This window comes from Bos indicus x Bos taurus, chromosome 22 (assembly GCF_003369695.1).
Source record: "Bos indicus x Bos taurus breed Angus x Brahman F1 hybrid chromosome 22, Bos_hybrid_MaternalHap_v2.0, whole genome shotgun sequence".
Taxonomy (NCBI): domain Eukaryota; kingdom Metazoa; phylum Chordata; class Mammalia; order Artiodactyla; family Bovidae; genus Bos; species Bos indicus x Bos taurus.
Genome location: NC_040097.1, coordinates 48,653,751 through 48,666,558, shown reverse-complemented (window position 1 = coordinate 48,666,558; position 12,808 = coordinate 48,653,751). Strand labels below are relative to the sequence as shown.

The window sequence follows — 12,808 nt, the reverse complement described above, 5'->3', positions numbered from 1 at the left end:
CAACCACCAGAGCCTAGGACTGCCTTTTCCCTTCTTCTCTGTTTTCAAGCTTACATTTTGGTTTCAAGTATAAAAGAATCTGACTGGAGGCTTGCCTGAATCCCACAGTGAGAATGTAAAACAAGGACCTGATCTTTTTGTCCGTTATGGACAGCATGAGTTACTCTGGATAGAGCGCTGGCTAAGAATCAGGACACGAGGTTTCCAGGTCACAACTGCCTCTAGTGATGAGGATTTGGGATTGTGTTTTCTACTCTCTGGGCCTCAGTTTCTCTCTTAAATGAGGACAATAGTCCATATTCTGGCAATTTGTAGGCTGTTTGTGAAAATCAAAGTGGGATGTTAGGCTGTGGAAACCAATATAAGCTCTATGAGTAAATATGCTGGTTAAAGCCACTCACCCGGGATCACAGACACGGTTTTTAAAGCTCTAAGGACTCTGAACGTCCGCAGGCCTGAGATCCCTCGGAGATCTGTCACTTCACCAGCGTAGCTGTAGGACCAGAAATCAGTCAGCATCTCTGCATGAAGAGGGTCTTGGGAATTTATGCAGCGTAAACACAGGCAATTTTGGGCAACACTTGCATCCATGGACTGACATGAACCCTGATTTAATTATGGCAATATTTTTCAGAGTGGCCTCTTTGAGAAGATGCAAGAACTTCCCTGGTGGCTCAGTGGTAAAGAATCCGCCTGCAATGCAGGACACCTAGCTTCAATCCCTGGGTCAGGAAGATTCCCTGGAGAAGGAAATGGCAACCCACTCCAATATTCTTATCTGGGAAATCCCATGGACAGAGGAGCCTGGTGGGCTACAGTCCATGGGATAACAAGAGTTGGACATGACTTAGCAGCTAAACCACCACCACACCATTGTGATCTAGAAGATTCTGTGTACTACCATGCAGATGGTGTGTGGCCAACCCATCTCCTTGGGCACTGGTTCCTCAGGGAAAGATCTTCATGTTCAGGAGGTACAAAGCTGATCCACTTTGACAGGCCAATTATCAGCTCAGATTTAAGGTCTCCAACTTCTCCCTGAGGGTATGGGACTAACTCTGGAAAATGACTCCCAAAGCAAGAGTCTTTGGCAAAGATACCCTGGGCCACAGAGTCCCAAATGAGGAAGCTGGAAAGAGATAAGGATAACACCCCCAGAATGGCAGCCTGTTTCACTTCAGTCACTCAGTCATCATGTCCAACTCTTTGCGACCTCATGGACTGCGGCACGCCAGGCCTCCCTGTCCATCACCAACTCCCAGAGTTTACTCAAACTCATGTCCATTGAGTCAGTGATGCCATCCAACCATCTCATCTTCTGTCATCCCCTTCTCCTCCTGCCTTCAATCTTTCCCAGCAAATGAGTCACTTTTCAAATGAGTCACTTCTTCGCATCAGGTGGCCAAAGTATCGGAGTTTCAGCTTCAGCATCAGTCCTTCCAATGAATATTCAGGACCGATTTTCTTTAGGATTGACTAGTTGGATCTCCTTGCAGTTCAAGGGGCTCTCAAGAGTCCTCTCCAACACCACAGTTCAAAAGCATCAATTCTTCATCTCTCAGCTTTCTTTATAGTCCAACTCTCACATCCATACATGACTACTGGAAAAGCCATAGCTTTGACTAGATGGACCTTTGTTGGCAAAGTCATGTCTCTGCTTTTTAATATGCTGTCTAGGTTGGTCATAGCTTTTCTTCCAAGGAGCAAAAACTAAAAGCATCTTTTAATTTCACAGCTCCAATCACCGTCTGCAGTGATTTTGGAGCCCCCAAAACACAAGTATGTCACTGTTTCCATTGTTTCCCCATCTATTTACCATGAAGTGATGGGACCAGATGCCATGATCTTAGTTTTCTGAATGTTGAGCTTTAAGCCAGCTTTTTCATCCTCCTCTTTCACTTTCATCAAGAGGCTCTTTAGTTCTTCTTCACTTTCTGCCATAAGGGTGGTGTCATCTGCGTATCTGAGATTATTGATATTTCTCCTGGCAATCTTGATTCCAGCTTGTGCTTCATCCAACCCAGCACTTCACGATGTACTCTGCAAATAAGTTAAATAAGCAGGATGACAATATACAGCCTTGGAGTATTTTTTTTCCCAATTTGGAACCAGTCTGTTGTTCCATATCCGGTTCTAACTGTTCCTTCTTGACCTGCATACAGGTTTCTCAGGAGGTAGGTAAGGTGGTCTGATATTCTCATCTCTTAAAGAATTTTCCACAGTTTGTTGTGATCCACACAGTCAAAGGCTTTGGCATAATCAATAAAGCAGAAGTAGATGTTTTTCTGGACACACCTATAATGTGTGTCCAGATCAATGTGGAGAAATACTCACGCCAGAGTGATGACACTGAAATCCAGCCAGTTCCAAGGATCTCTCAGGTAAGTGAACTCATTTAGACAAAATCCTCTTGCCAATATCTTTATCAAGGCTTCAAAGGTATAGATGACAGTGAAGACATATCTGGGAGGGAAGATGGAAAGGGAGTGTTAACTGCACCTTGGAGAGAGCTCAGAGAGAGAGTGGTTGTGATTGTTCCAAAGGAGAGTGTGCAAAGAGCATCCAAGGTAGGGAAGGAGACGAGGGGAGGCTAGGGAGATGAGCCGCAGATGGAGGAACTCAGAGGAGTCGCAGAGATGGCTGGGTGGGGAGGGACGTGCGTGGCTGGGATGACTAGCAGCCTCGGCTGCTCTGAAGGTGGGCAGAGGGTGAGGGCATGCAACCACCGCAGGGTTCCAAACAAAGCTCTTCCTGTTCCATGAGGTTCCTCAAGGCTCCCTGCCCTGAGGGAAGCCGGCAGTTCCTCCCTCAACTTGACTGAAAATATGGAAGAGGGAAGAGATCTGACTGCATCCCCCCTCTCCAGACTTCTCTGCTTCCCAGTCTTTTCTTCTCATGCCATGCTTGGCCTGCTGGCATTTCTGGCCTCAGGGATCCTGGTCTGTTTACTATCTAAAGCAGTAAATAACTAGGTGTCATGGAAGAGAAAAGCATCTGAATTCATACACATTTTCTCAGGAGGATGGGTCCTGTTAGAGGAAGTCATCTCAAAAGAGCCTTTTTATTCTGTTGGACACATTTTGGGTCCGGATTTGAGGAGAAGGCTCTGAAGCTGAGGTTGAGAGTAGGGGAGTGTTTCTCTAGTGTTCAGAATGCCTCACTCACCAACAGCAGTGGTTCTCAGACTCCAGCACAGATCTGACTGACCCCATGGAAAGCTTGTTCAAGCACAGATTTCCAGGTTGTCAGCCCAGAGTTTCTGATTGGTAAGTCTGGGGTAGAGCCCAAGAATTTGCATTTCTAACAAGTTCCCAGCTCAGCCTAATGCTGCTGGCCTGAGGAACTACCCTTTGAGAACTACTGCCCAAAGGGACATAGATGCATGCATAAATCACACCTAATTTTAGATACCCTACATTTTTTTAAATTATAAGATTCTTTTTTTTAAATTTTTTTAAAATTTATATTTATTTATTTTAATTGGAGGCTAATTACTTTACAATATTGTATTGGTTTTGCCATACATCAACAGAAACACTGGTATGAAAAATGAAAAGACTTTTGATTGAATATGGCAGATTGAAAATGTATTTACCTCCAACCTTTTGGAAATTCTTAAATGGTAGTAAAAGGAACTTTTAAAAAAGTATATATTCACTAGGGCAATGTAATGGAGAACACAACAGCATTTTGGAAATTAGAGTTAAGATGGATGAATGGTAACTGGCAGAGCAGACCCTGGAAAGCTGGAAGCAGGGACTTCCCAGAAGCAAGCCAACCCAGATAGCAGAGCTGCTTAGGACTTAGGGATGTTAAATGTCTCTGAAAGTGGAGCCCAGGGAGACAGGGGCAAGTGGGTCTGTAAAGAGAGCTTGAAAGTCTTTATTAACAAGCAATTGGGCTTTCTAAATACCACCCCACACCACCCATTCAGAGAGGAACTGCCTCCTCTGATCTGGAAATAGACTGACTGAATAAGAGGGAGAGAGCTGCATCCTGACACAGGGGTATGAAAGAAAAATTTACATATGTACTAAAAGGCAGCAACCCTGCCACCCACCCACTTCTTCCCCTCGGTAAGTTCCTACAAGCTTGGCAGTCAGGTTAACAGCTCAGGAAGATGTTGCCCTTTTAATATATTCAGGCAGCCACTGAGCATCAGGAATCTGAAGGATACTTCTAACACTAAAGACTAAAGGAACGAAACAGGAAAGAAAAAGAAAAAGGGAGAATGCAGATAGAAGTAGATTTAGGAAATATCCCGATCATTAATATTTTTAGAGAGTTAGGAGATGAGAAGACAGTGGGTACAAACAGAAGGCTACAAACTAGAACATTCAAAGGACAAAAGCGAACACTTTGAAAGCAAAAATATGATAGCAAAATTAAAACATTAATAGAAGGGCTAGAAACACAGGTGAAATCTCACAGAAAGTGGAACAAAAAGAAATAAATAAGAGGTGATTAAAAATATGAAAATTAGAGAATTAGACCAATAGGTACAATGTCTGATTAAAGGGAGATCCAAAAAGAAATAGAGAAGGAAATATACAGGAAACAATTATCAAACAAATAGTATAAGAAAATTTCCCTAAACTGAAGGATCTAGTCAGCTAAAATATCCATGAGTGTTCAGGAAAATGAACGAAAAATGTTCATAGCAAGGCACAACACCACAAAATTTGAGAACATTTTACACAAACAAAAAAGCCTAACTTTCTCTGAAGGAGTGAAAATCAGAGGTTACATACAAAGGACTGAGAATCAAAATAGCACCAGATTTCTTCAGAGCAAAAATTGGAGGTTATAAGACAAAAGAACAATGCCTTAAATTTTTGAGGAAAATAATTTCTAATATAGAATTGCTTCTCCAGCTAAACTGTTTAGATGAGGGTAGAATAAAGATATGCCAAGTCTCAGAAAATTTATTTCCCACCAACCCATCTAAAAAAGTTACTAGATGCTGCTGCTGCTGCTGCTGCTAAGTCGCCTCAGTCCTGTCCGACTCTGTGCGACCCCATAGACGGCAGCCCACCAGGCTCCCCCGTCCCTGGGATTCTCCAGGCAAGAACACTGGAGTGGGTTGCCATTTCCTTCTCCAATGCATGAAGGTGAAAAGTGAAAGTGAAGTCGCTCAGTCGTGTCCGACTCTTCGCGACCCCATGGACTGCAGCCTACCAGGCTCCTCCGCCCATGGGATTTTTCAGGCAAGAGTACTGGAGTGGGGTGCCATTGCTTAGATGATATGTCCCACCAAAACAAGGAAGTAATCAATAAAGAGGAGGATATGGGATTCAGGGAAGTGACAAATGGGATTCAAAAGAGGATGGAGAAAGAAAAATCTCTGGAAAAGATCTGTTCATCACATTGAGGGAACATCTAGACCAAACTGAAGCAGCAGTTGAAGGACACTAAGAGGGATTTTCCCAAGAAAAATAGAAATCGATGGATAATCTGATACATCCAAGTAAACTTAAGCAATAATTAAACCTCTGGAGAAGACTTTGGGTACAAATTAGTGATAAATACATAGAAAACTGAGCAAAGGAAGAAATGAAGTCCTTATTAACTCCAGAGAAAGCAATATATGTGTGTGTGTGTATATATATATATATATATAAGCAAAATATACTGCATGATACAGCTGTGAGTAGTATTTGCTTAGCAATACTATTCTATCATCGTATATATAGTCAGGCAGTGTCCATATTGTCTGATTCTCTAACCAAAAATTATAGCTATAATTTTTGAAAGAGAAAAAATAAGTGTAAATATTTTCTCTTTTCAGAAAGAGAAAATAAGTGTTTATATGTGGAGTTAATCCCTTTCTTTTCTATAACAGAAAGCCAATAGATAATATCTAATGTGGAAAAATTTTTTTAAATAGTAGTCTGAGTATATTATTAGAGAATGAGAGGTATCAAAGAAAGCAGTAGGCAAAAAAAAAAAAAAAAACCAGAGTGGTTGCCTCTAAAAATACAGATTAGGTGTGAGGAGATGAGAAACATGAAATTGCTGTTTTTGTTTGAATCTTTATGGAGCTGTGTGACCTTTTAAACCTTGTATCTGTGTATCTTAACTAAAAGTAAAAATCAGATTAAAAGGCAAATAGCAGTAACGTTTTTTTCCTATCTGTGAGAGGAGAAATGCTGTTTGAAATCATTCACAAAGAAATCTATATCTGGCTGGGGAGCTGCTTGAGCTGTCAGCTCCCATAGCTTGTTGGGTTTCCCCCCGCTCTTTATGTTTTCTAAATTAGAAAATCTTAACTCAGAATTATAGGTTGTTGGGAAGCTTTGACAGATTATTTCTGGCCTTTCACATCAAATTCAGATCTAGAAATTATGGAGAGAGTTCTCTCTGAAGACTATTTTCAGAGTTTCACCAGAGGACAAGAGCCCGGCTTAGTGCCACTGCAAGCCAGGTAAAAGGTCTCAGCTGGGGAGACAGCAGCTGACGGAGTTACATCCTCTCTCTGGTGACATTAGCCTCACAGGGTATGTTTGCATGTTCAGATGCAGCATTTGGATGTGATTTTTAATATGCAAAGACACATCTTAAGTGTTTTTCCTGATGAGTGAAGAAAATCATTGGTACTGGGAAAATGTCGAACTCTCAGCCACTGAGCTGTTTGCACCACTGTTCAGTTTTAAGAAGTTGTGATATTTAATCGTTTAAAAACCCTGGTATTTAGACCCTGAAGTCAAAGATCCAGACTATTCAACATCCTAAATATATTACTGAGACATGCTATGCATAGCCACAGAAATACTCATTTTAAAAGATTTGATTTCTTAGTAGAAAACACTGCAAAACCTTTCTTTGTTGTTGTTGTTTGCCAGCCAGAGCAATTCAGTGTGCAAAAGTATCCTGTACTCACTTTTTGTTTCAGTCCTATTGGCTGAGGAGACATATACTAAGTGACCACAATCAGTTTATAATCACAACTTCCATGATGTCCCTCAACAGCAAATCAGGGTCTGGAGGCATGCTATAGACAGACCTCCACTATTTTCACCAATAAGCACCATACTGCATCTGGAAGCAACATCTTCCATTGATATAGTGGAAGATACATTTCCTTGCTGCTCATGTAGCTAGAGCTTCTTTAATATCAATTTAACTATCTTTTCTTTCCATTGTGGTAAAATACATATAATAAAAAACTTACTACTTTAAATAACCATTTTAAGTATATAATTCAGCAGCATTAAATACATTCATAAAATTGTGCAAACATCACCAAAGTATATCCATCTCTAAAACTTTTTCATCATCTCAAACAGAAACTCATTAGGCAACTCCCCATTTCTCCTTCCCCTGTTCCCTGACAACCACTATTCTACCTTCCCCATCTCCATAAATTTGCCTATTCTAGGTACCTAGTATAAGAGGAATCATATCAATACAATACTGGTCCTTTTTCGTATCTGGCAAATTCAACTTAGCATAGTATTTTAAAGCTTCATCCATGTTGTGGCAAATATCAGAATCTCATTCATTTTTAAGGCTGAACAATATTTCATCATATATACATACCACATTTTGTTTACCATTTATTTCTTGGACATTTGTCCATTTATCTGTTGATGGGACATTTGGAAACCACCTTTCAAGTATTGTGAATAATGCCTCTATGAACATTGGTGTAGGAGTTAATGTACTTTTTTAAGTCTATTTCATAATTGACAAACTAAGTTTAATTAAACCAGAAATCTCTTCTTTTAAAATCAGCTTCATGAAAAATAGGTCAAAAAGCTATCGAATACTTCTCTCTCACATATATGGTGAATCTATACTGACAACTGATTTATTCAATCATTTTACTCAACTATGAAGTACAGTGTCTGCTTGTTTACATACATAACAGTCATCGATTTTTAAATGCCAGTCACATTATAAGAAATCCAATAGCTCTGATAAAGGAATTGTACTGATTATTTCTTGCTTTCTTTCCAACCACAATATTTGTTATTTTTGAAGCTAGTTTTATATCTTATCAGCAAAGGTATAATTGTGCTTATTTTTGCTATGAAGGCAAATGATGACTCTATAGTTTTTATATCTTTCAACCTTTAACATGGAATTTTGACAATTTTGTACTGGAAATCCTTTTTTTTTGCGTTTGTACTAGGGACAGTCAGTTGGTTTAAAAGTGAGGTTGATAAATTAGAATATAGTATGGAAGTTTTTGGAAGTCTTCTATTATTATTTGATAAAATGTTAAGGGATAATAAATTAGGTATTAGAACAAAGGGGCTTCCCTGGTGGCTCAGACAATAAAGAATCTGCTTGCAATGTAGGAGACCTAGGTTTGACCCCTGAGTTGGGAAGATTCTCTGGAGAAGGAAATGGCGACCCACTCCAGTATTCTTACCTGGAGAATTCCAGGGACAGAGGAGTCTGGAGGGCTACAGTCCATGGGGTCGCAAAGAGTCAGACATGACTGAGCAACTAATACACACACTCTTGACCAAAAGGTTCATTGATCCAATAAAATGTATCATTATTCATTGTCATCTCCCTGTTTTCTTATTTATTTTTATCTGCTTTTGTGTGATTATCCACATTGATTGTCCACTTATGACATACAGAGTCAAGCTTTTTGCTTTGATGAAGTCCATTTATTACTTATAGGATTTATTTTTCTATTTTCATCACTATTATATTTCTGCAAATCACTTTTACAATTATAGTTCATTCTTTGAATTGTGATACTATGCAATGGTAATGATGAAAAATGCAAGTTTAACAAAAGTAAACAACAAATGTAAACATAATGAAATAGGACAATAAAATACGTTAATTAAGATAGAGGATTAATTCCATAACTAACTCCATGTTAACCAGTATGAACTAAGGCAGTCCTTGAAGTTCATACACTGCTCTAAAAAACATGAAAAGTCAGAAATTCTATGTAAATGACAATTAATTTTACATTTCAGATTTTTAAATGATCTGTGCATAAAATGATTACATTGCTTTTTCTTCTGAATCTGTCAAATGTTTTAGAAGCTACTGAGAGATTTTTAGTGAAAATTCTTTGATCACTTATTGAGAAATGCCATGGGGGGATGGAGAGCTGAATTGTTCTGCAGAGCAGAGTGAGAATTTGGAGTTCTCAGGGCCAATATAGAAGGAAGACAGTGAAGCAGAGATGGAAAAGCAACCCAAAGGGTTGGCTCATGAGAGAAGATTATAAGTCAGCCTCATTTACCTAGACAGATCAAATGAAATGTTGGCAAACTGAATCCAGCATTGATCAAGCTAGAAGCATTAAAAGAGATTAGCAAATTTATTACTGTAACCTACTATATTAATAAATAAAAGACTATATGATAATAAGAATAGAAATATTGATAAAAACCAATACTCATTCAAAATGAAACTCTTAAACCAGAAGTGAAAAGGAATTTCCATAACTTGATAAGGGAAGTATCTTATAAGAATCCCATAGTCATCATGATAATAGTGAAATATTAGATGCATATTCTTTAGAACCAAGAACAAAAGAAATATGGTTACTATTATAGCATCAATTCAGCATTGTCCTGAAAGTCCTGGCCAGTTTAATAAGACAGGAAAAATAAACAAGTGGTATAAGAATCATAAAGAAAGAAGCAATTTCCTCATTATTTGCAGATGATATAACTGTTTGAATAATAATTGTTAAGGAGTTCTACAAGGTTGCTGAATGCAAAACCAATATACATAAATTTAATAACATCAATTTATTTTAGCAATAGAAATATTCAAAAGGGTAACAAAATGGTAATGTATCTAGAGACAAGATACGTAAGAACTTTACAGAAGATGTCAACTCTTATGGAAGAATATAAAAGAAAGCTTATATAAATTGGGAGATACAATTATATATGTTATAAAAGTGGCAATTTTTCCTGTAGAGTAAAGTCACTCAGTCATGTCTGACTTTTTGTGACCCCATGGACAGTAGCCTACCAGGCTCCTCCATCCATAGAATTTTCCAGGCAAGAGTACTGGAGTGGGTTGCCATTTCCTTCTCCAGGGGGTCTTCCCAACCCAGGAACTGAACCTGGGTCTCCCGCCTTGCAGGCAGACACTTTAACCTCTGAGCCACTAGGCCTCCCTAGATTTAAGGGACTAGATCTGATAGATAGAGTGCCTGATGAACTATGGATGGACGTTTGTGGCACTGTACAGGAGACAGGGATCAAGACCATTTCCATGGAAAAGAAATGCAAAAAACCAAAATGGCTGTCTGGGGAGACCTTACAAATAGCTGTGAAAAGAAGAGAAGCAAAAAGCAAAGGAGAAAAGGAAAGATATAAGCATCTGAATGCAGAGTTCCAAAGAATAGCAAGAAAAGATAAGAAAGCCTTCCTCAGCAATCAATGCAAAGAAATAGAGGAAAACAACAGAATGGGAAAGACTAGAGATCTCTTCAACAAAATTAGAGATACCAAGGGAACATTTCATGCAAAGATGGGCTCGATAAAGGACAGAAATGGTATGGACCTAATAGAAGCAGAAGATATAAAGAAGAGATGGCAAGAATACACAGAACAACTGTACAAAAAAGATCTTCATGATCAAGATAATCACGATAGTGTGATCACTCACCTAGAGCCAGACATCCTGGAATGTGAAGTCACATGGGCCTTAGAAAGCATCACTACAAACAAAGCTAGTGGAGGTGATGGAATTCCAGTTGGGCTATTCCAAATCCTGAAAGATGATGCTGTGAAAGTGCTGCACTCAATATGCCAGCAAATTTGGAAAACTCAGCAGTGGCCACAGGACTGGAAAAGGTCAGTTTTCATTCCGATCCCAAAGAAAGGCAATACCAAAGAATGCTCAAACTACCACACAATTGCACTCATCTCACATGATAGTAAAGTAATGCTCAAAATTCTCCAAGCCAGGCTTCAGCAATATGTGAACCGTGAACTTCCAGATGTTCAAGTTGGATTTAGAAAAGGCAGAAGAAACAGAGATCAAATTGCCAACATCCGCTGGATCATGGAAAAAGCAAGAGAGTTCCAGAAAAACATCTATTTCTGCTTTATTGACTATGCCAAAGCTTTGACTGTGTGGATCACAATAAACTGTGGAAAATTCTGAAAGAGATGGGGATACCAGACCACCTGACCTACCTCTTGAGAAACCTATATGCTGGTCAGGAAGCAACAGTTAGAACTGAACGTGGAACAACAGATTGGTTCCAAATAGGAAAAGTAGTACATCAAGGCTGTATATTGTCACCCTGCTTATTTAACTTATATGCAGAGTACATCATGAGAAACGCTGGGCTGGAAGAAGCACAAGCTGGAATCAAGATTGCTGGGAGAAATATCAATAACCCCAGATATGCAGATGACACCTCCCTTAGGCAGAAAGTGAAGAGGAACTAAAAAGCCTCTTGATGAAAGTAAAAGAGGAGAGTGAAAAAGTTGGCTTAAAGCTCAACATTCAGAAAACGAAGATCATGGCATCTGGTCCCATCACTTCATGGCAAACAGATGGAAACAGTGTCAGACTTTATTTTTTGGGGCTCCAAAATCACTGCAGATGGTGATTGCAACCATGAAATTAAAAGACGTTTACTCCTTGGAAGGAAAGTTATGACCAACCTAGATAGCATATTCAAAAACAGAGACATTACTTTGCCAACAAAGGTCCGTCTAGTCAACGCTATAGTTTTTCCAGTAGTCATGTATGGATGTGAGAGTTGGACTGTGAAGAAAGCTGAGTGCCAAAGAATTGATGCTTTTGAACTGTGGTGTTGGAGAAGACTCTTGAAAGTCCCTTGGACTGAGAGGAGATCCAACCAGTCCATTCTGAAGGAGATCAGTCCTGGGTGTTCTTTGGAAGGACTGATGCTAAAGCTGAAACTCTAATACTTGGGCCACCTCATGCGAAGAGTTGACTCACTGGAAAAGACTCTGATGCTGGGAGGGATTGGGGGCAGGAGGAAAAGGGGACGACAGAGGATGAGATGGCTGGATGGCATAACTGACTCAACGGACGTGCGTCTGAGTGAACTCTGGGAGTTGGTGATGGACAGGGAGGCCTGGTGTGCTGCGATTCATGGGGTCGCAAAGAGTCGGACATGACTGAGTGACTGAGCTGAACTGAACTGAACTGAGCATGGCCCCGCCCATCAGAAAAAGTCCCAGTTTCCCCCTCAAGTCAGTCTCTCCCATCAGGAAGCTTCCATATGCCTCTTATCCTTCTCCATCAGAGGGCAGACAGACTGAAAATCACAATCACAGAAAACTAACCAATCTGATCACGTGGACAACAGCCTTGTCTAACTCAATGAAACTATGAGGCTGTGTAGGGCCACCCAAGATGGACGGGTCGTGGTGGAGAGTTCTGAAAAAACATGGTCTGCTGGAGAAGGGAATGGCAAATCACTTCAGTATTCTTGCCTTGAGAACTCCATGAACAGTATGAAAAGGCAAAAAGATAGGACACTGAAAGATGAACTCCCCAGGTCAGTAGGTGCCCAATATGCTACTAAGATCAGTGGGGAAATAACTACAGAAAGAATGAAGAGACGGAACCAAAGTAAAAACAACACCCAGTTGTGGATGTGACTGGTGATAGAAATAAAGCCCGATGCTGTAAAGAGCAATATTGCACAGGAACCTGGGATGTCAGGTCCATGAATCAAGGCAAATTGAAAGTGGTCAGACAGGAGATGGCAAGAGTGAACATCGACATTTTAGGAATCAGCAAACTAGAATAGACTGGAATGGGTGAATTTAACTCAGATGACCATTATATCTGCTACTGTGGGCAAGAATCCCTTAGAAGAAATGGA

The 12,808-nt window shown here is 39.9% G+C and overlaps 1 protein-coding gene across 2 annotated transcripts in view; it reads right to left on the bottom strand.

The window, feature by feature from the left end:
* SCN10A (sodium voltage-gated channel alpha subunit 10) overlaps positions 1–12,808 on the bottom strand; it is an 89,604-nt gene that overhangs the window by 62,482 nt on the left and 14,314 nt on the right. For both annotated transcript variants that reach the window (XM_027523303.1, XM_027523302.1), the window contains exons 4-5: positions 2,335–2,463; positions 402–493 (exon numbers count right to left, since the gene is read on the bottom strand). In XM_027523303.1, coding sequence (XP_027379104.1) covers positions 402–493; positions 2,335–2,463 — 221 coding nt within the window. The remainder of the gene's footprint in view (positions 1–401; positions 494–2,334; positions 2,464–12,808) is intronic.